This window comes from Mesocricetus auratus, unplaced genomic scaffold (genome assembly GCF_017639785.1).
Source record: "Mesocricetus auratus isolate SY011 unplaced genomic scaffold, BCM_Maur_2.0 Super-Scaffold_100001, whole genome shotgun sequence".
Classification (NCBI taxonomy): domain Eukaryota; kingdom Metazoa; phylum Chordata; class Mammalia; order Rodentia; family Cricetidae; genus Mesocricetus; species Mesocricetus auratus.
In genome coordinates this window covers 17,646,577-17,671,406 of record NW_024429187.1, presented here as the reverse complement: position 1 = coordinate 17,671,406, position 24,830 = coordinate 17,646,577, and the positions used below count along the sequence as shown (strand labels likewise).

At 38.6% G+C, this 24,830-nt stretch overlaps 1 protein-coding gene across 8 annotated transcripts in view; it reads right to left on the bottom strand.

Annotated features, from left to right (window-relative positions):
* Positions 1 to 24,830, bottom strand: part of Bicd1 (BICD cargo adaptor 1) — a 148,404-nt gene that overhangs the window by 41,895 nt on the left and 81,679 nt on the right. For all 8 annotated transcript variants that reach the window (XM_040743679.1, XM_040743680.1, XM_040743682.1 and 5 more), the window contains exons 3-5: positions 13,090 to 13,242; positions 5,456 to 5,881; positions 2,120 to 3,214 (exon numbers count right to left, since the gene is read on the bottom strand). In XM_040743679.1, coding sequence (XP_040599613.1) covers positions 2,120 to 3,214; positions 5,456 to 5,881; positions 13,090 to 13,242 — 1,674 coding nt within the window. The remainder of the gene's footprint in view (positions 1 to 2,119; positions 3,215 to 5,455; positions 5,882 to 13,089; positions 13,243 to 24,830) is intronic.

Genomic DNA, 24,830 nt, shown 5'->3' with positions numbered 1-24,830 from the left:
AAATTGGGAGGGAGGGTGGTGTTAGGAGGAAGAGGAGGGGAGAAGGGGATGGGGAAGGAAAACATGAGGGATCAGAAAGATTGAGTAGGGGGAGAATACAGGAGAGCAAGAAAAGAGATACCTTAATAGAGGGAGCCATTATAGGTTTAAAGAAAAATCTGGCACTAGGAAAATGTCCAGGGATCCACAAGGATGACCCTAACTTAGAATCTAAGCAATAGTGGAGAGGCTACTTTAAATGTCCTTCCCCTATAATGAGATTGATGACTACCTTAAATGTCATCATAGAGCCTTCATCCAGTAGCTCTGCACTGAGCTGAACTCCTGGAATACAGTTGTAGAGAGGGAGGAATGAACAAAGGGGTCAAGACCATGCTGGGGAAACCCATAGAAACAGTTATCCTGAGTAAGTGGGAACTCATGGACCTCAGTCTGACAGCTGGGGTACCAGCACAGGACTGAACCAGGCCCTCTGAACATGGGTGTCAGCTAGAAGGAGTGGGCAGTCTATGGGGCCTCTGGCAGTGGAACCAGTATTTATCCCTAGTACGAGAATGCTTTGGGAACCCATTCCCTATGGAGGGATACTCTCTTAGCCTAGATACATGGGTGAGGGCCTAGGTCCTGCCCCAAAGGATTTGACAGACTTTGATGATCCCCTATGGGAGGCCTCACCCTCCCTGGGGAGTGGATGGGGGGTGGGATGGGGGATTGGTGGGGGGCATGTGAGGATAGGAGGGAAATGGAAATGGGATTGGTATGTAAAACAAGATAGTTTTTTAATTTAAATAAGAATTTATTTAAAAAATAAAGTCCTATTTTTCCCTTAAGTTTATATAAAGTTTGTTTATATTGTGAACAGTATTCCTGCCTGTGGTATAGATATCCTTTTTGTATCTGTGGATTCATTGAAACAGATGAAGAATATAAAGTAGATGACACAACGGTGTTGTTTTACTCAGATTTAAGTAAAAGAAGAAGATACTCTGAAAAGGAAATAAATCTCCATTCTCTAAATAGCATGTACCCCCATAATCTAATATTCACTAGCATTGTCTGTGTTTGCAAAATAGGATTTCATATGTTGCTGCTGCTTTTCATCAACACCAATATTTATTCAGCACTCCTCTCAAATATGTATCTTTTGAGGCTATCATTTCAGATAAATAGTATTATTTTCCAGTCTATATATCAGGACACCCAGGTAAAACTCAATAACAGAAAACAAATCAGTCATTAAAGAATTTGTCTGGTAGGTTCATGTTGAAACACCCTACTTATTCCAGAGGGATATGATCTATATTTAGGGAAAATTCCCTAATGCTTCATTTCTCACACAACTAAACAATTAACTATACAAAAAGTTCAAATATGTGATCAGCAATTCAGCTAGGCTTTAGGATTTAGTGGTGTTTCTCTCTCTCTCTCTCTCTCTCTCTCTCTCTCTCTCTCTCTCTCTTTCTCATTCTCCCTCCCTATCTTCCTTCTTCTATCCCTCCATTCCCCACTCATAGTTCCAAACTATTTCGTTTGTTGGAAGAAGTCTGCTTCTGCTATTCATATCCCCACAGCTGTATGGTCCTTCATCCTGATGCCACTACTTGATCATTTGGTTACTAAGTCTTATTTGTTAAAGCCTGAAATGAAAGACAAGACACCAGATTTCTATCTTGTGATAGCCCTAGAAATTGAGTTGAATCTCCATATCTAAAGTTGGGTTTAGCTTTGCCTGTCAGACCATTTTCATCATGTCTGTGCTCACCTCCCATTTTCAACCTCCCTGTCTCCTTAGTTGACATAAGCTGCTAGGCAAGCCTCTCCTATGGCCCTCCATGGGCCGTTTCCATACTTACTGGCCACCAGGCTTCTGCTTATCACAGCCTGTGTTTCTGGGCTTTATCTGCAGCTGGGTCTCTGTTACTGCTTTGCCTTCCTCACCACCTGCACTGCCTAGCTGTGCACAACTGCTCTTCTATCCCACCCACTTCAAACAGTTGTTTTGTTTTATGTTATTTTATTTATATATTTATTTTCTGAGGGAGAGATTCAACAAAATTAAGGGAATAAATTGGTTAAGAAAACTTTTATTAGTATGTTTTCATCATCAAAAGTGTATTACCTGCTTATTGGCTTTCAATACTGCCCTCAGTGTGGCAATCTGCTCCCGTTTGGTGCTTAGCAAGGACTTCAGCTTGAGAATCTCTTCCATTAAGGCTTCTTTGTCCTTATCAATCATGGGAGCCAACTCTCGGGCTGCTGCTCTTTGACGAGATAGCTGTAAAGATCTGTCCACTGCTTTCTGCAGATGTTTGATTTGGTCCCTGATTATGGCATTGAGGTTGTAGATATTCATTGGCTCTTTGCGGATATCACTTGTATCCAAAACTGGAGATGATGGTGGGGCAGTAATAACAGGAGAGATTGTAGGAGTCTTAGTTGGACTTGGCTCTTTAATAGTCTCTGTGTTTTCTTTTGAAACTGGTTCAGATGATGGCCTTGATTCTACTGGGGATGACGTACCCCTCCTGGATAATCTTGGAGACAAAAGCCCCCTGGGATCATCAGGCCCCTTGAGGCTGCCACTCCGGGTAACTCTGCTTTGCCTATAGTAGTCCAACATGACCCTGTTGGGAGTTTCATTATTACATAGACATACATGGTGGTAAAGCTGTGCTAGTTCCTCACTAAATGTCACCAACTCATCCTGAGCTGTATTGAGGGTGTTGTGGTTTTCATTGGCTATGCCAGTCATTTTTTGCAACTCCTTCTCCATGTGGGCCATCTTTTCACCACTCTCTTTAGATGTCTTCTCAAGGTTTGTTACTTGCTCATCATACATTTGGATCTTACTCTCATATTTTGTCTTTTCTTCTGTATAATTTTCCACAGATTTATTATATTTCTCTTTTAAGGCCTTAATTTCTGCTTTCAAATCAATAACCTCAGTGACAGCCACTCTATATTTGCACTCAAGGATCTCTAAGCCATTGATATCCACCTCATAGTCGTGGGCCTCCTCTGCTGAGTTCCTGCCCTTCTCACACTCTAGCTCAGTCTTGAGCTCCTTGCCATTCTGCAGACCCCTCATGGCATTGACATGCTCTGTGAGTCGGTGCACTCGCTCATGCTGCTCGGTCAGTGCCCCCTTGGTGTGTTCTAGCTGGGTTTGTGACTCTTGGAGGTTGGCCAGAAGAATGGCTTTTTCTCGTTCTACCTGCAGTGGTAGAAGACAATGTCTGAGTAACTTCAACGCAAAGCCAATAATGAACTCAATGCAGTTGGGCAGATATGTATACATTTGTAAATGCCCACAGAAGAGCCAATGCTCCCAATATTTCAAATTAAATTCAAATGTTTCCTTATTGGAGATTCTGGTAATCAATATAAAAAGACCTAATTCATAATATAAAATTTGATGTATGTCAAGCCATTTGAATTTTTCAGAAAGGAAACTGAAAAATCTTCTAAATATTCTATTGTTGGCATTATGATCTCAGTTTAAAAAATGAATTTGGAGAACTCTATGTTCTTTTTTCTTTGAAAATGAAAAAAATTCCCTCTAAAATTGAAAAATTATCTAAATAAAATGAAGCTTTTCCCAAATAGCCTTTCCTTCTGGAAAAGCCTATTCATAAAACTTAATCAAAATAATATGTACTGGATATGTCTCAAGTTTATTTAGGGATAAAATGTCTTGATAAATGAGGTAACGTATTTAGAACAATTTTGGTTCTGCTCTGTATTTAATATAATATTTTCTAAAATCTACCATTGCTTCATTATAGCAACTACAGGAAACATTCAACAGAGCATGGGCTTTCTCCTATGTGTTCTGTGTAGTTCTAAATCAATTCAATAAGGAATAATGCCCAAGTTTTACTACCCTTGTGGGGTAGTTTTATTTCTATTGAAAATAGATACTTCTCTCATACAATACATCCTAATCACAGTTTCCCCTCCACTTCTCTCAGTTCCCTCCCCACACTTCCCCTCTCCCCCAGATCCATGTGAAACTTTTTCAAAACAGAAATGTTTTCTATCAACCTAGTTGTATTGATAGAAAGCAAGCAATAATATATAGAAAAGTGCCAGGCAGTGGTTGCACACGCCTTTAATCCCAGCACTCGGGAGGCAGAGGCAAGTGGATCTCTGTGAGTTCGAGACCAAGCCTGGTCTACCAAGCGAGTTCCAGGACAGGCCCCAAAACAATACAGAGAAACCCTGTCTCGAAAAAAACAAAACAACAACAACAACAACAACAAAAAGATATAGAAAAGTATTACTCACTCAGAACTGGATATTGTGATCATGTTAAAATCTACATGAAGCTATTTTCTCTCCAATCTTGATTCAAATTAAATATTGCAAAAACAAATTTTCTTTTAGCAGCCACAAACAATGAGCCAGTAAAAAATACTGGCTATGTTAACTCTTGATTTATTAGAAGCAAATTTCCTAACAAAGTAACTTCATTGACTCTCTATCCTCCTAGTTATTTATGATATTTTTCAATCACTAGTTCCGTTCCAGAAAAATTCATTTTTCTATAAAAATAAGTCATTTACAGAGTGTTAGCAACCTTTAACTACTAATTATGCATGAAGAACTATGGGAGGATGAGAACGACTGAAGATCAAGTCTCAAATTTAACACCTAATAAGTTTATTAAACAAGATTTCTGGCTCTGTAGACCTACTATAGCCCAGCAATATATAGTGTGAATAACCCTTGAAGCAAAGGTGATGCTGCTATTGACCAGATAGCATTTCCATTGGCATTTTATTAAGGTGTGTTAGGAAGGCAAAGTTCTCAATTAAGAAAAACATAGCAAGGTCAGATAACACTAAAAACACAGACTCTTTCACGGGACATTTGCTTGGAAGATTTTAAAATTTTAAGGACTGGATCATGTTGGAACACTTCGTTTTCATATTTATACTTGTTTTGTGTTTATAACCATGTGGAATCTTGGCTACTTTCTATTTAAGAAGGCCTTTGTGGTTTTAAAGCTAAAAATGTTCTTGGGGAATGTAACCATTAACCTAAAAGCTATATTTTCTGTCATTTTACTTGCATATAGTACTTTTGAATTTTTTTATCATTCAGAAATATATGAATGATTTTTCTTTTCATAGACCACACTATAATCTAATTTGTAAATTAAAGAATCTTTTCTTATGGTGCTGCAGATTGAATCCAGGATCTGCAGATTGCTAAGCAAGTTCTCTATTATTGAGCTACCCCCAACTCATTTCTCAAGTGATGTGATTGAGAAACTTCTTTTCAACATCCCTTCTGTCATGTCTTTCTAAAATACCATGCTTCCAAATTTTCAAGCTGAAGAATCAATATGTGAAAAAAATTAGTAAGAAAAATCTGAGAATCAGAAGTCCCACAGCACACAGCAAACCATCAACATGAAATTCATTCTTGTAGATTTAAATGAAGCTCTTACCTGCATGAGTTGCTGCTTCAATTTCTGAATTTCTGAAATGTTTAGCTCACTGAATAAGTCAGACACGGGGTGCAGGGATTCTCCTTTCCTTGACGCAGGAGCACGATAGTCTCCGTTCAGTTTCCCAAGAGGCCCATGGATATGTCCATTCATCTTGTCATCATTGTTTGGCTCACTCCCATCTTCAGCAAACTTGAGCCCGTCTACCGAGATGCTGATGTGGTTATCACTAAGGTTGATGTACTGGGACAGCTCCTTCCTCAGGTTGTTTTTTTGCTCTCTTTCATTTTTCAATGTCTCAAGGGCTTCTTCCAGCTGATGTTCAGCAATTTCTTTCAGTCGGATGGCATCTTCCAGTTGGCTGTTCAATAGCACTGTTTCTTCTTCAAATCGCTTAATTTCATGCTTTAAGCCTTCATATTCAACCTAAATTAGATAGGTTAAAGAAGATTAATAAAATTAAATTTTTGGCCTTATAAACACTCCCACTAAACATTCTAATAGACTTAAATCATTTAAGTAACAGCTACAAAATAAATAATAAAAATTACATATTACATTCTTATGGTAGCACACAATAGTTACACAGATACACATACATATATGTATATATGCATACATATGACTATATTTTAAAGAATAAAATAAATAATTTAACACCTAGCAGAGATGAAAAGGTATCTACTATACTAGGACATTTTTTAGAATCTAGTGGTCAAAAGGATTCATTATTTATTAAGATCAATTGTTTTACTAATAAACACAATAAAATATTTTGGTAATATTTTTCAAATTTTTGAATATGTAGCACCCAATAAAAACTTTTTTCCACCACTGTTTTATTTCATTAATAAAAATGAAGTTTTAGTATGCAGACAAACACTTATTTGGTCACAAATAAGACCAAAATATCAATAAAATATTTTGAGGATAAAGTAAAAAATTAACACCAAATAATGAATATCTATACTGTTAGTAATGCAATATTCTTTTGAATTATAATAAAGAGCCTGCTCAAACAATCTTTAGTCATAGAAACCATAAATGACAGTCTCTCTGAGCTGGTATGCCTTCCTGGAGAGTCTTCCATGGAACCATACCACCCTTTAAAAAGCATGTTATCTGTGGCGCACATGGTGCTATATATCTTTAATCCCAGAACTCTGGAGGCAGAGGTAAGCAGATCTCTGTGATTTTGAGGCCAGCATAGACTACATAGTAAGTTTCCAGGCCAGTCAGGGTTACATATTGAGATCCCATTTCAATAAAAAAAATCTTTAAGAACCTTTTTATTCTCCTGGGTATCTCTTAGTATATCAATGCTCCTCCACAATGTTTAAAACCAAATTCTACACTTCAATAAGCATTTGCTTAATAAGTAACTACTCTAAAAAACTACAACATACTCTAAAAAACTAGAACAAGGCTGGGCATTGGTGGTGCAAACCTTTAATCCCAGCACTTGGGAGACAGAGGCAGGTGGATCTCTGTGAGTTCCAGGACAGCCTGGTCTACAGAGCAAGTTCCAGGACAGCCTCCAAAGCAATACAGAGAAACTCTGTCTCAAAAAAAACTAGAACAAGTAATAAATATTATCCTACTAAATACTAATATAAACTGTATATTTAGTTTTATTTGTATTTTTATTGTTTAAATTGAAACAGGGATTGCAGACTATTATCACTTTCATATATATTTTATTTCTCCTCCATTTTCATAATCCTAATGCAATTGTTTATTTTGAAAATGTTGAGGTACCAGTTTAGTTGGGATGTAGATTTGGGTTAAATAAACAAGACCTAATTGAAAATGCCGTAGATAGAACTTTAACCTGTGTAGCAGAATGAGAATAGATAGCTAAGGCAAGCTTGGAATCTCAGCTTTGTGAGATACTCTGTGAACCAAGCTTCTCTCTTGCTACATAACCTGCTACTACTGTTTGCACAATTGAGGAGGGCTCTGTCATCTTGATTGTGTCCCCAGAAGAACAAAGGAAAGGATACATCCTCTCCCCTTAAGAACATCTCAATTTTTCCCATATTTCTTTTCCTCATACACATATAACATCTTGCTGTAAGGGGAGTGAAAATTGTAATCTCTAGTAAGATCCGACTTGTACAGTTGAAAATTGTTAATACAATGGAAGAAAGCAACAATAGCATTCAGTGTTATAGAAGGTCACTAGACCAATGGTACATGGAACACATTATAGAAGATTCATGAATAAAAGCTGTTCCTAAGGTTATTAGTTACGTATGGGAATGAGGAAAGTATTAATTCTTTATAGAATGTTCACCACCCTACAGCTTGTAATAAACTCTGTAAGGCACATGAATAAAAGATGTTTTTTAAATAAATTTTATTTAAATTAGAAACAATCTTATTTTACATATCAATCCCAGTTCCCTCTCCCTCCCATCCTCCCATGCCCCCACGACCCCCACATCCCATTCTCCATCCACTCCCCAGGGAGGGTGAGGCCTTCCATGAGGGATCATCAAAATCTGTCAAGTCATTTGGGATAGTCATCACCCTCCCCCCAGTGTGTCTAGGCTGAGAGAGTATCCTTCCTTGGAAAATGGGCTCCTGAAGTCCGTTCGTGAACTAGGTATGCATCCTGGTTCCACTGCCAGAGGCCTCATAGACTGCCCAGTCCTCCTAGCTGACACCCATATTCAGGGGGCCTGGTTTGGTCCTATGTTGTTTCCCCAGATGTCAGACTGGGGTTCATGAGTTCCCACTTGCTCAGGTCAACTGTTTCTGTGGGTTTTCCCAGCGTGATCTTGACCCCTTTGCTCTACATTCCTCCCTCTCTGAAACTGGATTCCAGGAGTTTGGCTCAGTGTTTAGCTGTGGATCTCTGCTTCTGCTTCCATCAGCTAATGAGTGAAGGCTCATGTTTGTCTTTCTGTGACTGTGTTACCTCACTTAGTATGGTTTCTTCTAATTCCATCCATTTGCCTGCAAATTTCAAGAGTCCATTGTTTTTTTTTTTTTCTTCTGAGTAGTACTCTATTGTGTAAATGTACCACATTTTTTGTATCCATTCTTTGGTTGAGGGGCAGCTAGGTTGATTCCAGGTTCTGGCTATTACAAATAATGCTGCTATGAACATAGTTGAACAAATGTCCTTGTTGTACAAATGTGCATCCTTTAGGTATATGCCTAAGAGTGGAATTGCTGGATCTAAATTAAAGAAGATACCAGAAAATGGAAAGATCGCCCATGGTCTTGGATAGGTAGGCTCAACATAGTAAAAATGGCAATCTTATCAAAAGCAATCTACAGATTCAGTGCAATCCCCATCAAAATCCCAGTACAATTCTTCAAAGATCTTGAAATGACAATACTTAACTTTATGTGGAAAAACAAAAAACCCAGGATAGCCAAAACAACTCTTTAACCCCAATACTTGGGAATCACATGCTTTAATCCCAGAACTAGGGAGGTAATGACAGGAGTGATTTGACTAGGTGGAGAAAGGAATATAAGGAGGAGGAGACAGAAACTGAGAGCTTTTGCCTCTGAGGATTTGTGGAGACAGGATTGCTATTTCAGCTTGGTAGAGGTAAGATTTACTGACTTGGCTGCTTTGCTTATCTGATCTTCAGCTTGAAGCTTGAACTCCAATATCTGTCTCTGGGTCTTTTATTTGCCAAATTCTTCCACATAGGGGATATCTAGAGTCTGGGTAGGGTCCAGGCACTCCCCTAAGAGTCCAGGCTGAGAGAGCATCCCTCTTTGTGCTATAGGCACACGAAGACTGTTTGTATACCAGGGATAGACACTGATCCACAGCTCAGGGCCCCATAGGTTGCCCAGGCCTTCTCGCTGACACTCACATTTGGGGGGGTCCAGATCAGTCCCATGCTGGCCTCCCCACTGTCGGTCTGGGGTCCAAGAGCTCTCCCCTGTTCAGATCAGCTGTCTCTGCTGGTTTTGCCAGCCCATTCTTTGCCAATTTGCTCATCACTCCTCTCTCTCTGTCACTGGGTGCCTTGGGTTCAGTTCAGTGATTGTGTGTTTGCCTCTGCTTCCATCAGTCACAGGATGAAGGCTCCCGGATGGTTATAGACATCAAGTTCATTATCAGGAATGGGCTTTCGAGGTGGTCTCTCCACTATTGCTTAGCTTGCCAATTGGTGTTATCCCTTTAGATCACTCGAGGTCGCTCTGGTGCCTGATCTGTATTCGATCCTATGATTCCCTCTTCCCCCTATTCTACCCCCACCCCCTCAACTTCCTGTTCCCCCATGACCAACTCTCTTCCTCTTCACCCCCCCCGATGGGTTGGATCAACCCCTCCCCACAACATTCCTATTTGACATCTTGTTCCTGCAACACTCCAAAACTGGAGGCAGGGAGAAAGGGCAAGGGGTAGAGGCCATGATCAGAAATCAATTTTCAGGCTTTCTCAATCTGTGAATTTACTTTCCCATTTTAGTTTTTCTATCCCCTCTTACCCTTAACCCTTATTTCTATAAAAGTCAACAACATTTTAGACCTAGATACCAACCTGATAACAGGGGAAAGAAGAAACGTGCATTGTTGGTTATTTCCAAATTTGCTAAAGTGAAAAGTAATACCCTATAGATTCCCATGTCTCTACAGCTTAATATAGTGTTTGGTATACAACTGATGAACCTGATCAAGTGATTATAATAAAATTAAACCTTGTTTTAGAGCAAGCCCTTCTGAAAGAATTTGAACTTTCAGTTCACCTTTGCTGAATTACTTTGCACAAATAATTGATTCATAAGTGAATTATCATATTACAGATTCATGAATACAACTAGCAATAACTGTGAAGACTCAAAATGTAAACTAGTTAGGAAAACTAAACCATCTATTGTGGTTTGAATGTAAAATATTCCCAATAGGCTCATAAGCTTGAACACTTAGTTACCAGCTGGTGGTGCTATTTGGTAAGGTTATGGAACCTTTGGAAGATGGAGGTCTCACTGGAAAAAGTGAGTTATGAAAGACAGACCTTCTTTATAACCTGACTAGTTTCATTTTCCTTCCTCTATGCCTTCTCGATCTGCAACAATGCCTTTCCTAATATGAGGGGTTGTTACATCCAAGCACTAAAAGACAAAATGAACCTTTTCTCCATTAAGTTGTGCTTTTTTTCAGAGTATTTTAGTCACAGAGATAAGAAAGTAGCTAAGACAAAAATTGGTACTGAGAAATAAAATCATTGTTATGACAAACCTGACCATGAGGTTCTTGAGCATTGGGAACTAGCTTATGGGGATAATGTGAAAGAATTTGGAACTTTGGGCTAGAAAAGATCTTGCATGGTGAAAAAAACAAAGTTTGATGGGTTGTTCCAATGCCCATGCGATTTCCACCTCCTGGAAAGCAATTACCTAGGGAATTTCCCTAGATTCAGCACACAGAATCTGATAACAACTGTGATATGGGGGAACCAGGCTCCAACACAAGGTGTCTGCTAGAATCATGTGGGACTGGTTTTACAGGCATGAGAGTTGTAATACTGAAAGGATCATGAAGTCTTCTTCCACAGTTTCAAAGACTTTTGAGACCAAGCAGCTTGTGGCATGGATAAAGTTCCTGAAAGAATACCCTAAGAAACCATTGAGTGTGGTGATATATTATTTGTTATTTGTTAAAGTTTGCCTGAGAATTCAGAAAGCAAAGTCAGCCACAAACCACAGAAGTCAGGCACACACTTTCAATCCGAAGACTCGGTATTAAGAGGTAGACAGATCTCTCTGCTAGTTCAAGGCCACACTGACTACATGAAATTGATTCAGTGCTAAGAGAAACAGCTCACACAAAGATGATCTCAGCACTTGGTATCCACACCTTTAATCCCAGCACTAGAGAGGGAGCAGGATCTTCAGTATGTTCAGTCTCAGGATTCTCTCCAGCCATACTGAGGAGAGGCAACAGTCTGAGGTCTGGGAGAGACTGTGGATCAGCCCTTTCAGCCTGAGGTAAAGGTAAGAGCTACTGGCCAGCTGCTTTGCTTTTCTGATCTTCATCTTGAAGCTTGAACCCCATATCAGTCTCTGGGTCTTTTTATTTTTCATTCTACAATTGAGTGAAGCTATGAAGGTGAACGCTAAATTGTAGTGGAGACCCAAAATATTGGAGACACCAGATCATGAGACCTCTGCCAAGGAAAGCTGTAGGTATGGTATGAAGCCCACTTAAACACAGAGGTTATATATACTGCAGGAGGCAGAGCTAGAAGAATAGGGCTCAGCCACTTTCATCACAAGCTCCAGATGGCAAATATGATTATGTAGGATTTAGACTAAATATTTTTGCACCAAGTAACGGATGAGCCTAGAGAGGCTAGAGGCAGAACGTTGTGGTTTCAATGCAAAATACCCCTGTAGGCTCACATGTTTGAATACATGACTGTTACCTAGTGGTGGTGTTTGAAAAGGCTGTGGAAATTTTAGGAGGTAGAGTCATGCTGGTGGAAGTTGATAAGTGGGGGTAGGCCTAACTTATAGCCTGGATCATTACCTGATCACTTTCTGCTTCCCAGGGGCAAATATAATATGACCATCTAAGTTCTTGTTCCTGTTGCCATGTCTTTCCTGCTTGCTACCATGAAATAAATGGTAAGAAAACAAAGAACAAGAGGGAAAGAAAGGGAGGAGAGGAGAGATGAAAAGAGATAGGGGAAAGGGACAGAAAAGGGTAGATAGGAAAGAAAGAGAAGAGAGAGGAAAGAGGATGGAAAGAAGAAATTGGGTAAAGGAAGGGCAATTTAGAATGGAGAAGGGAAAGAAAGGAAAGGGAATGGAGAGGAATGGAGGGGAGAGGATAGGAGGGGAGAGAGCTAAAGAAGGAAATGGGAGGGAAGGGAAGGAAAGAAGACAAGTTTTTTATAGGAAGATCTTAGGGATGCTATATAAAATAAGTTAGTACACCCAGAAACAACAGGAAGTTAAAGTTATTATAATTTATTATATTTGACTTACTACTAAAACAAATTATCACAGAGCTAAAACAAACTTTCTTCTTACTTAATTTAACTGCACTGTAAACTATACTACTTACATTTTTTTCTTATATATTTTAGCTGACATAGGAAGATCGAGAAATTCCAGGGTACAAATTAAAGAAGTATAAAAAAATCTGACAAGTTCTTTCTTAAGAGATCAAGTAAAAAAAAAAAAAAAAAAGAAAGAAAGAAAGAAAGAAAAGAAAAAAGCCGGGCGTTGGTGGTGCATGCCTTTAATCCCAGCACTCGGGAGGCAGAGGCAGGCGGATCTCTGTGAGTTCGAGACCAAGCCTGGTCTACTGAAGGAATTCCAGGATAGGCTCCAAAACAATACAGAGAAACCCTGTCTCAAAAACCAAAAACAAAAACAAAAAAGAGATAAAGTATAGGACTCATCCAGAGAACCTGGTGTCAATGCCAGCATCCGTGTCAGGTGTCTCACAAGTGCCTCTAACTCAGGCTCCAGGGGAATTTGAGGCCTGTGGCCCCTGCAAGCACCTGCACTCCTGTATGTGCTCTTACACGTGCATAAAATAGTAAAATTAAACATTTTGGAAAAAAAGAAAGGGAACAGTGAATCTCATTTATTAGAAAACATAGATACATCTGTGGTATAACTTTTTAAGAATATTTTCTTAAGCCCTACCTGGTTCTGTTTTAATGTGGACACTAGCTTCTGCAATGTAATATTTTCTTCTTCCAGTTCTGTATAGTCCTGAAGGAGTCTGGTCTCCCGGAATTTATATTCTCGTATTTCATCTTTCATTCGTATTCTCTGTAGTTCCACCATCTCATTGTTCTGAAACAACAATATAAACAATCAGTATAAAACTTCCCTAGTCTGGTTTTAGAAAATGTAGGGAAAAAAACTAGTTGTTAAACAACAGAAAAGATTTCCTGGATTTAAATTGGCACTGCCTTTTTAAATGACAATTTAATGATATCTATCGAAATTTCTAAAATACAAATACCTTACCCAGAAATATGACATTTAAAAATCATTCTTAAATATATTTTCAAAGAAATAAGTAAAAAGCTAAGCAAGTTCATACTTATTCACACACAGAGTGGAAAATAGACTAAATTTTTGCTATTTGAAGTCGCATTGAAATAAACTATTTTACTCTTTGAATTATAAAATTATCTAAAATGATGAGAAATAAAATCAGAGGGAACATTAATGTGCTAAAATGGAAATATAGCTACAATGTATTATCAAATATAAAAATAAGCTGTAGACTAGTTTGCACAGTAGGATCTCATATGTGTTAAAATTAAAAGTGGGCTAGAGAGAAGGCTCACTGCACTTGTTATTCCTGCAGAGAACCTGGAATGGATTCCAGGAACACTCACGGCAGCTTACAACCACCTATAATTCCAGTTCAACATATCCATGTCTTCTTACATCTACACAGGCACCAGGCATGCACTCAGTGTACTTACAATACATACAGAGAAAATACTCACATAAAATAACAAATTAATATTTTAAAGTACAGATTTCAGCCGGGCGTTGGTGGTGCACGACTTTAATCCCAGCACTAGGGAGTCAGAGGCAGGTGGATTTCTGTGAGTTCGAGGCCAGCCTGGTCTACAGAGTGAGTTCCAGGACAGCCTCCAAAACAATACAGAGAAACCCTGTCTCGAAAAACCAAAAAATAAAAAATAAAAAATAAAGTACAGATTTCTATTTAAATAAATAAATAAGGGGGACCTGGTATTGTAAAGCACATCTGGGTTTCCAGAACTTGGAGTGTAGAGGAAGGAGGATCAGGGGCTCATGGACAGCTTAGGCTATACAAGACCAAAACAATAAAATTAAAGAATGCATGCATGTGTACATGTTCACACAAACAAACTTCACTTTCATGTTATAAATATATTTGTGAAAATTCTCCCCAAAATGTCAATAGTGATTATTTATCAGGGTAGGGTTAGGCAAATCATCATGATAGGTAGAGGACCTATTACTTTAATTTTATAACATATAGGTAACTACAAAGCAGGTCCTCTATAAAATTATCCACCTTAAAAACCTGTATTGATGACTTCCACTCCATGTATATTTATACTTTATTCCCTTTCCATCTCTGTAGAGAAAATACACTAACTGCTCACCCATGCTAATTTATGGCTGATATGACATCACTCATAAGTATGAATATAGATGGTGAGTGGGGGAGAAACACATCTTTATGTTCACAGTTTGAGACATAAACAGGAGTCCTCAGATAAAAAGAGGTCTAGGAAATGTTATGTTAAAATACAGCATCTTTTTTTTTCTCCTAGGCCTTCTCAAAACTTTTAAAATGTCAATGTACATTGAGCTGGTTAGAGCAAAATACAATATGTACCACTTCCTAAATGTATTTGACCATAGGATCGTTACATTTTTCAAGGAATAGTTTAAACAATTTATAGACCAAATCATTGAAAATGAGAATATCACATAGGCAGAGAAGCATGACTCCTAGCTAGTGGGCCCCTAAACAGAGGGGGGCTGATAAGAACACACAGTTTCCTCCTACAACCCAGGAGTCAGAGGCAGTCAGATTATTATCACATTCCACAGGTCAATATTAACTAGTTCCACAAATGACACACATCACATTTCACAGGTAACATATTAACCAGGCCCACTCCTCCATGAAATTCTCCATCTGAACATTTTTCTATAAGTATACTCTGGACTTTCCAAGCACCTGTCTCCCAGCCCAAATCACAGGGCAAATAATCTTTCAAACAAACTTAGTAATGCAAAGGAACCTTTTCTTATCCCCTTGTGGTGTAGCACCTTCCTGCCCATCCTCTAAGTAACCCTAATAGAAAAAAAAAAAAAAACCTTGTTTCCTGGGGAGTGGAGTGTTGTTGGTGAGGCACTGAGGCTTAACTACAGACCTCTGCCATGATGTTGGTGTTGTGAAGGAGAATTCCTGGAAAGAAGTTGGCTAGTTAAAACTGCACTGATGTTGAGAGTTTCAAATGTTGCAGGTTCAGAGATTTAACTACCTCATCTTGGGCTATATTTAAGACCATCAGTAGTCATTCCTTGTCCACCTGTAGAGTGGTAGAACTAATATCCTGTGACTAATAAATTAAAAAGAAGAAAATAGCCAGGCGTTGGTGGCGCACGCCTTTAATCCCAGCACTCGGGAGGCAGAGGCAGGCGGATCTCTGTGAGTTCGAGGTCAGCCTGGTCTACAAAGCGAGTTCCAGGACAGCCTCCAAGACAATACAGAGAAACCTTGTCTCGAAAAACCAAAAAAAAAAAAAAAAAAAAAAAAAAAAGAAGAAGAAGAAAATAAAAACCTTCTTAAATCTATTAACTTATCAGACCACTACCTTCCACCAACCCAAAAGCTAAGATTGTCTGTCACCAGACATCACCTGAGGCCTATACAAAAGCTTCCTCCATCTTGATGTAACCACCGCTCTGATATCCCCACCGTTTTTAAACATGTCTTGATTTATAACTTTCTTTGGTCTGTAAAAACTATAAAACCACTTCCACATTGGAAATTGGAATTTGTAATAACCTAAGTCTATATTCCTAGGCCATGGTCATTCACAATGGCTCCAGAATAAACTACCTCTTATTCCCTTTAAGTTGAGAGCTGTGTTTAGTACTTCAAAAGTGTCTGATGCCACAATGTGGGACTCTGACATTGATTTATTTTCCACCAGAGAAATGATCTGAATGAAAGCCAGTTACCTGCCTGGAAGCATTGAGTCCAGGCTTCTTGGTGTTACTTCCTCAAGGTGGGTTGTGAGTTCTTTTATGGCTCTTAGGCCTCTTGTTTTGGTCAATAGTCTACTTGTTTATTCTGAGTTAGTAAATTAGAGATCCTAACAGGATATATACTTTTAAAGTCTACTTTCAAAGTTCTTGGTTTAAAAGTGTTTAGTTCATTTGCACTGAAAGCATTTTGATCTAGAAACTTTGGTTTGGTTTGGTTTGTTTGCTTCTTTCAGATCTCTAAAGACATTTTGGGTTTTGTTCAAAATTGGAACTTTAAAGGCTGTTTGTTTTCTGTTTTGTTTGTCTTGGTTTTCTTTGTCTTTGAAATATTTTTATTATCTTTTGGGATTTGTCTCCTGACACTCCTACTCAATGTAAAATTTGGGGTAACCTTTTGAGGTGATATATTATTTATGATTTAATAAAGCTTGCCTGAGGGTTCAGAAAGCAAAGCTATCCACACTAGTTACTATAGAAGCTAGGCAGTGGAAGTACACACTTTTCATCCCAAGACTCAGGATTAAGAGGCAGATGGATCTCTCTGAGTTCAAAGCTACCCAGGGCTACACGAGATTGAATCTGTCTAAACGATTAACAGAGCTCCTTTTAATTTCAGGACTCATGAGAGATATTAAAGACAAGAACAGGGTCTCAGAGATGGCATTCATTCTCCAGCCACATTGAGGATAGGGCAGCATTGAGTCTTCAGCCACGTTGAAGAGAGGAGCAGTCTGGGATTGCAGTCTGAGGATTGGTGGAGCCAGGATCACCATTTTGGTCTGAGGTACAGAAAGAGCTAGTGGCTGGCTGCTTTGCTTTTCTGAACTTCAGATTGAAGCTTGAACCCCAATATCAGTCTCTGAATCTTTTCTTTATTGTGCTACAACCTTTATCTGTGTTACCAGGTCATGGCCACTCAAAATGGCTCTCACCTTGGGCTTTATATCCCAGTCACCCAGAATTCAGGTGACATAATCATGAGGCTCAAGAATTCAAGCTATTTAGCCAGTTTAAGGCCAGTCCAAGCTAACATGAGACTCCATCTCCAAAAACAACAATGCCACTGTATATTTGCCAAGTAAGTAACTACAAAAATTATAAAGCTTAATAGATGTCAGGTACCTTATTTGAACCTTATATGGCCCCCAATAGCTCCTGTCTTGAGCGCTTTGGGAAGTGATTGAAGAAGTTAGTTCACTTGGGTAAGTCCTTTAGGAGATACTGGATTCTAGCCCCACTTCCTCTATTTTTCTTAGCCTCCCAGCTATCAAGTATTGAATTTTTTGTTTTGCCATAGATCCCTGATATTAGGCTAAACAGGGCTTGGTAAAGTGGTAATTTTTTTTTTAAAAAAACAGTTTCATGTACTCAGAATAGCCTCAAACTCACTATATGGTAAAGATAACATTCAGTGTCTTATCTCCTTCTTCTACTTCCTAAACTGTGGGATCACCATGGCCAACTTTCTTTATATAGATTTTCCTTTTCTTTTTTTTAAAGACAGGATCTCACTATGTAGCCCAGGCTGGCCTCAAACTTGTCATTCTGCCTCAGCATCCCAAGAGCTAGGATTGTACTCATGAACATGGAAAATTTTCCCTCTTACTAATAGGAACAAAGTGGTTTATTTAGAAAAGCAATATAGCTTTCTATAGGTCTTCTTTTAAAAGTCTTTGTTCTGATACATTAACTCTACTTCCACAGTGATATCTTGAATAAAATTCTAAATATATCTAATAAATGTGCATAAATAGCATTGAAATAGTAACATAATAATTGTTAGCTCTGTGATAGTTACTGTTCCAAGTGCTTCACATGGAGTTATTTACTCAATATTCAACAACAATACCATGAATTATGTGCTGTCATTAGTCCCATATACTGAGGCTCAAGAGGATAAAACATCTTGAGGTTATTCGGCTAATATGTGATGATTAATGTTAATATGGAGATGAACATACTTGTAAAATTTGCACTAAGCTTCTCATTTAAATTATTTGTAAAGTTTTAAATAGGAAACTTACAAACAAGTTGTACTTAATATATTATTTTTATTTAATATGAAATGGTATTTTTCTAGATTCAATAAAACTTCCTTGTGGGAACACCAGACCTTGAGCAGAGACCCACTTCCCCTTCTGCCTGGGAGTAGGCAGCTGTAAGACAATGTTTACTAAAAACATGTTTACTAAAAACAATACAATGCCCGGGGGCAATAAGTCCCTGGGAAAGGCCTGCCCACAGAAACCACCCTCGACCTTGTCCAAAGACTAACCGCCTCTTCTGCCACGCCCAGATCAGTTTTTGGTGTCAGAGCGGAACCAGCCAGGGGAGAGGAGAGAGCAGAAGCTTCTCTGGTGGGAGCCTTTCTTAGGAAGTTTTCTTGAACCTTTTTGGGGCCTGCTTAAAGTTTTCTTTACATCGTTGAACAAGTCTCTGTGTTGTCAATCCCCGACACCCTCCGCACGTTCTCGGACACAGGCCGCGCAGCAGACGTGATACTTCCTGATATTTTAGTTTAAGATAAATTATGGGTACCCTAGGCCAAGAATAGAACATATAAGATTGGCTTTAGCTTGCACCTTGGTAGAGGATATTCAACAAAACTCAAGTCTAACAGTAATTAAAGCAGAACACCAACAGTCTACTTTTAATGCACAAACTCCTTGTTGAATTTAACTTCTATAAGGATTGTCATCCCTGAGACTAGGTACTCTATAACAGAAGGGAATGTATTCTTTACAGTTCTAGAAGCTATAAAATCCAAGTACATGACATAAACATTTGGTGAGGGTCTGAGAATGCACCGTCATATGGTAGGCGGAAGGTATGACATGCAAGTTTTGGTGTCTCTTACTAATATAATGCAACTTAATCCATATGGGGGCCTCTACCCTCAAGATCTCATCTAGCCATAATTATTTCCCAAAAACCCTACCTCCAACAGTATTCAACATACAAACATGAGGATTAAATTTCCAAGATATGAGCCTTGGGAGAATCCATTCAAACCACAGTAAAAATCCTGAACTCTACTCATTTTGGACTGGAATACAATAAAGAATTGTATTGATCAATTGGTTGTTAATAGAAAACTGATCAACTTCAAGGCCATCTAAGATGTGCATTAGCATAAACAAAACGAATCAAAGCAAGGCTTAGTGATAGATACCTATAATAACAGCAATTAAAAGACCAAAGCATGAGTATTGTAAGTTCCAGGACAAGCTGGCCTATGTATTAAGTTCAAAGTCTGTTTAGGTTGAATACTGAGGCCCTGTCACCAAATAACTTATATTCAGCTGGGGAAGTAAATGGTTTATGTCTGGTATTTCCTAGAGATCCTCCCATTATGCTGTGACTTTAGAGTAGCCAAGCCATGTGTTTTCTGCTCTGAATCAGGCACCTACACTGGAAGGAGCAGCCCATGAGGACAGAAGTGCCTTCTAGTATTAAAATTATTGATGTACATAGTTATGCTCTTCCCACAAACCATATTGCAGTATTTAATTTTGTTACAACTAGGAAAACTTAGAATAGCCAAAGGGTACTTAAAGAGAGATTTCAAAACATTTCATTGAAAGTACTACCAATGAAAGATTGATTCAAATATGATGCAACTGTATTTTATCCTATGAGCAGTGTAATAAAGAAAGACATTGCCTTACATATGATGTCTCAGCATTTTCACAGAGTAGAAAGATAAATGAAAAGGTCACTGAAAGATAATTCTAGAAGGAGACAAGCAGTAAATTAAAGTACAGCAGTGTTCCATTTCTCTTTGCCACAGAGAGACTGGAAAGTTGTGGTTACATATGACTCTCTGCACGTACACATCAAAAGCATTTGCCAACTCAATGGTATTTCTCTCAATCTGAAGCTTAATAGTGGATTTGCCCATCACAATAAGAGAGTAATAACTCTGTCTGACCTTGGAGTGACTCATTGCCCTTCTATGCTGACTGGTCCAGGCAGAAAATTGGGTAAATGACAATGAGATGGACATCACCAGCTCTACTTTCATTCTGTCAGTTTTAAGCATATCTTTGCTCTTGTCTAATAGATATTATAGACTGAGATATGAAAAATAATTGGCTAGTAACCAAAGTTATATATTTATTACCTTTTATTCTTTCTATTTCACTTTGTTATTTGGATCTAACATGCAGTTATAATGGAAGAGATAGTGGTGACATAACCCTGTGGTAGGCTAAATGACAGCCCCCAAATGTACAGGCCTCAATCCCTAGAACCTGTGACTGCTGCCTTACATGGTGAGACAAATGGTGAGACAATGGAATTAAGTTCAGGAATTAAAATGGAATGCTACTCTGGATAAGTTGGACAAACCCTAAGTGCAAATCACATTGCCATATTAAAAAGAAGGCAGACACAAAGAGGAGAGGAAGTGAGACACTGAAACCAGATGCCATGCTACTGTAGGCTTAGAAAGATGTAAGGGACCAAGTACCAATGAGTGCAAAGAAGGCTGCTCTGGTATCTGAAAAAGAGCATGTGCATGTTCCTATCACCTCCAGAGGTGGGTTTACTGGTGATAGCTTGACTTTCACCAAGTAACTCATAGACTTCTGTACTCCCCAACTATAAGGAAATTGTTTGTGGTTTAAATTAATGCAGTCATACAAAATTAATACATTTTTCAAGCATGGGGTGCAAAAAATTGTCCTTGAAGTGAAAAAAAATCTTACAAGCTGGGCAGTAGTAGCTTTAATCCCAGCACTTGGGAGGCAGAGGCAAGTGGGTCTCATGAGTTCAAGGCCAGCCTGGTCTACAGAGCTCCTGGACAACCAGGGCTACAAACAGAGAAGCCCTGTCTTGGGAAAAAAAAAGAATCTTACATATTGCAATGATTTATCATCTTCTCAAGCTATATCTCAGTGTTTAATTTTGTGACAATTAGGAAAAGTTATAAAAAAAAGAGCCTCAAGAAAGATATATTACAAAAAAAGAAAAAAGAAATAGTTGTAAAACATTTCAATGACAAGCATAGTTTTATTACTTGCAATGCCCAGTTTCATTATCATGAATTTCTAGGGACAAGAGATGAATTGCTATTCTGATAAGCTTTTTTATAGTCTACATTCTAACTACTGAAACAGTTATCCAGAAAAAGTTCTCTGGCTTCCACTTTGTACATGTAGGAAATCTCCACCTCATTTTAAACAGACACTCTCTTGTGTCTACATTGAAACAAGAACATTGTGCCTAGAAATACTGCCAATCTATTAATATGCATGCCTCAAAACAGTTGTAGAGTTATATATACAGTATATCAAAAGAGAGGAAATATATTTGGCATGTATTTCTATACTCTGATACTCTCGTTTATATTTTTGAAGTGTTTGTGTACTATGGAAGTCTCAAAAGGAAGCTTAGCTACAATTCTGCTTTTAGTAAAACTAAAACTGTATCAGAAAACTTAAGTTTTCCTCCAAAAAAAAACTGTGGTTAAAAATATACAACTCCCTATTGTCTTTCAGTAATAACCTCAAAACTCCTAAAGATACATAGACATATACATTATTATATTATATATTATATATTTTGCATATTGAGACAGGATCTCACAATGTAACCCTGGCTGTCCTGAAACTTTTTATATAGATCAGCCTGGCCTCCAACTCACACATATCTACCTCTCTCTGCCTACCAAATGCTGGGATTAGAGGTATGTATCATCAGGGATGCCACTTAAGATATTTTTGAATAAAGATCAATTGATATTTTGAGAATTATTTTAAAGTTGTTTCAGTGTTTCTCAATGTCAAATATAGTAAACCAACTTTTAAAATAGGGGAAAACATGCTTAACAATCCTTATATAGAAAAACCAAATGTATATGCTTCTAATAATGCATGCATTTTATGGTCAATTGATAATCACTGACTCTTTGAGCACTGAAATTACAGTAGGTATCATGATGAACCCACAAATGTATGTAACTCACGCCTCACTCAACTCTCTCTTGAGTACAGTTTCCTCTGCAATCTGCTGAGGCGCTATTATATTCCCATAGTGCCCTTTGCTTCATGGCTGTTCATAGACATTCTTCTTAATAACCTTGGGTTTTATATCTCAGTCACCAGATCATATAGCTCATATCTATTCTGTCACTATTACCTACAAAATACCAACTGTTTCTCTAAGACCTTTAGCTTATCACTCTTTGTCATCATCTCCAGTCAATCATTAGAACCTCCAAAACTGTAAGACAAAATAAATTTTCTTTCTTTTTCTGGGGAAGAGGGGTTCAAGACAGGGCTTCTTTGTGTAACAGCCCTCGATATCCTATAATTCACTCTGTAGTCCAGGGTGGACTTGAACTCACAGAGATCTTCCTGCCTCTGCCTCCCAAGTGCTGGGATTAAAGACGTATGCCACCACCATCCAGTGAACTTTCTCTCTTTATAAAATGATTACTGAAGGCATTTCAAGTCCTGCAATCTTTCTTGATACGTTTTCTCCTAACATAGCCACTAGCTTCCCTATTCATACTTCAGTGATCTACTTTTCTAGGTCACTATCTCCAAATCCCTCATTTTTTCTCTCAGTCCTGAACTGACTTCCCATTCTGAGGAACCCGAGGTAAAATGAAGATTCACACACTTTCTTACTCATATCTACCCAAGGCATAGGATTGATATATACACAATCTTCTTTGCAGGCATAACCATGGATGAAAGCCCACTTTTGTTCTAGTTTCAATCCCTTTCTTGTACATCCAAGGAAATCAATTGCCCATGTATTCTTCCCTTTTCCTCTTATCTCATTCAAATTTCCTTCTCTGCTATATCACAACCATCAGCATCCACAGATGGTGCTGTGTTCTTCTGTAGAATAAGAACAAACTCACATGTGAACCCATTTCATCCCCCTCATGTCTTGGATGCTCTTCAGAAACTAACTCCATGAAAATAACACCTCAATTTTATTTCATTATCCTCTCCTGTATTGTCCCTTAAATCAACTCTTGCCAGGGTTTTATTATTGTTTTGTACCATCCTATATTAATCCTCCCATTATGGTAACCAATAATAACATGTTGCTAAATGCAATGGTTAATTCATTTTCTTCATCTTTCATCCCATTAGTATCACTTGCACTGTTAATCACACTCTTCCTAAAAACCACTTTCTTCATTTGGCTCCAAGGAGCTAGTCTCCTTTTGTTTTCTTTATATTCCACTATTATTAAATTTTTTGGTTTTTCGAGACAGAGTTTCTCTGTATTATTTTGGGGATGTCCTGGAACTCGCTCTGTAGACCAGGCTGGCCTGGAGCTCACAGAGATCCACCTGCCTCTGCCTCCCGAGTGCTGGATTAAAGGCGTGTGCCACCAACGCCCAGCTTCCACTATTATTTTTAGTTTATTTCTCTGGTTCCCCTTCTCTTATCCAATCTCTCAATATAAAGTATACTTCTGTTTTCTATGTACACTTTTGTGCTAAATGAGATCATCAATACCTTTAAAAAACAACCATTATCCAATAATGCCAAATTTATTTCTCTACCACAGGCTCCTTTCCCTGATTCTAGCCTCTTATCTTACTACCCACTCGGTGTCTATATTTGGAGATCTAGTGGCAATTTAAATTTAATGCTTTTAAATTGAATTTCTTATGGAATACAACTTTGCCACAATTGACGCTTATCCTATTTTCAAAGTTGTCAAACTAAAGATACTGAATTACAGATATTTTATTTTTTCCTATCTCTCAGTGGTGATGTAGATTAGTGGTAGAATACTTGTTTAGTCACTGAACTGAACTCCTGGAATCCAGTGAGAGAGAGGGAGGACTGATGAGCAAAGGGGTCAAGACTGGGCTTGTTTAACCCACAGAAACAACTGACCTGAACAAGGGGTAGCTCATGGACCCCAAAACTGATGGCTGGGAGACCAGCATGGAACTGATCCAGACTCCCTGAATGTGGGTGTCAGTGAGGAGGCCTAAGCAATCTATGAGGTCTTGGGTAGTAGATCAATATTTATCCCTGGCATACAAATGTAATTTGGGTGCCCATCCCACAGTGAGGGATGCTCTCTCAGCCTGGACTCTTGGGGGAGGGCCTAGGCCCTACCCTGAATGAAATGACAGGATATCCCCCATGGAGGGCCTTACCCTCCCTGGGGAGCAGAGTGGGAATTAGGTGGAGGGCTGAGGGGGCTGGTGGGGCTGGTGGGGGCAAGTCTGGGAGGAAGGGAGGGAGAGGGAGCTGGGATTGACATGTGAATCTAAAAAAATCTAAAAAAAATACTTATTTAGCATGTGCAGGGCCTTAGGTTCAATCCCAGTACCACACACACACACATACACACACACTAAGGAGGGGGGAGAAAGGGAAGAATAAAAGTTATGTAGCTCCAACTTCAATATATAGACACTTTCACTACTTCACTTGTCATCCTGATCTTAACCACCATCTTCTCACTTCTGGATAAGTTATTTATACCTTTAAACTCGAGGATTCACCACAACAAATTTATGTCACTCCTTTGCTCAGTGCATCCCAGTGACTCCCCAGCTAATGCAAACACCTGTGACTCCAGCTCCATAGCATACAACACTCTCTTCTAGACTCTACAGGTACCTGCACATACATAATTCACATAACTCATGCAGACATACA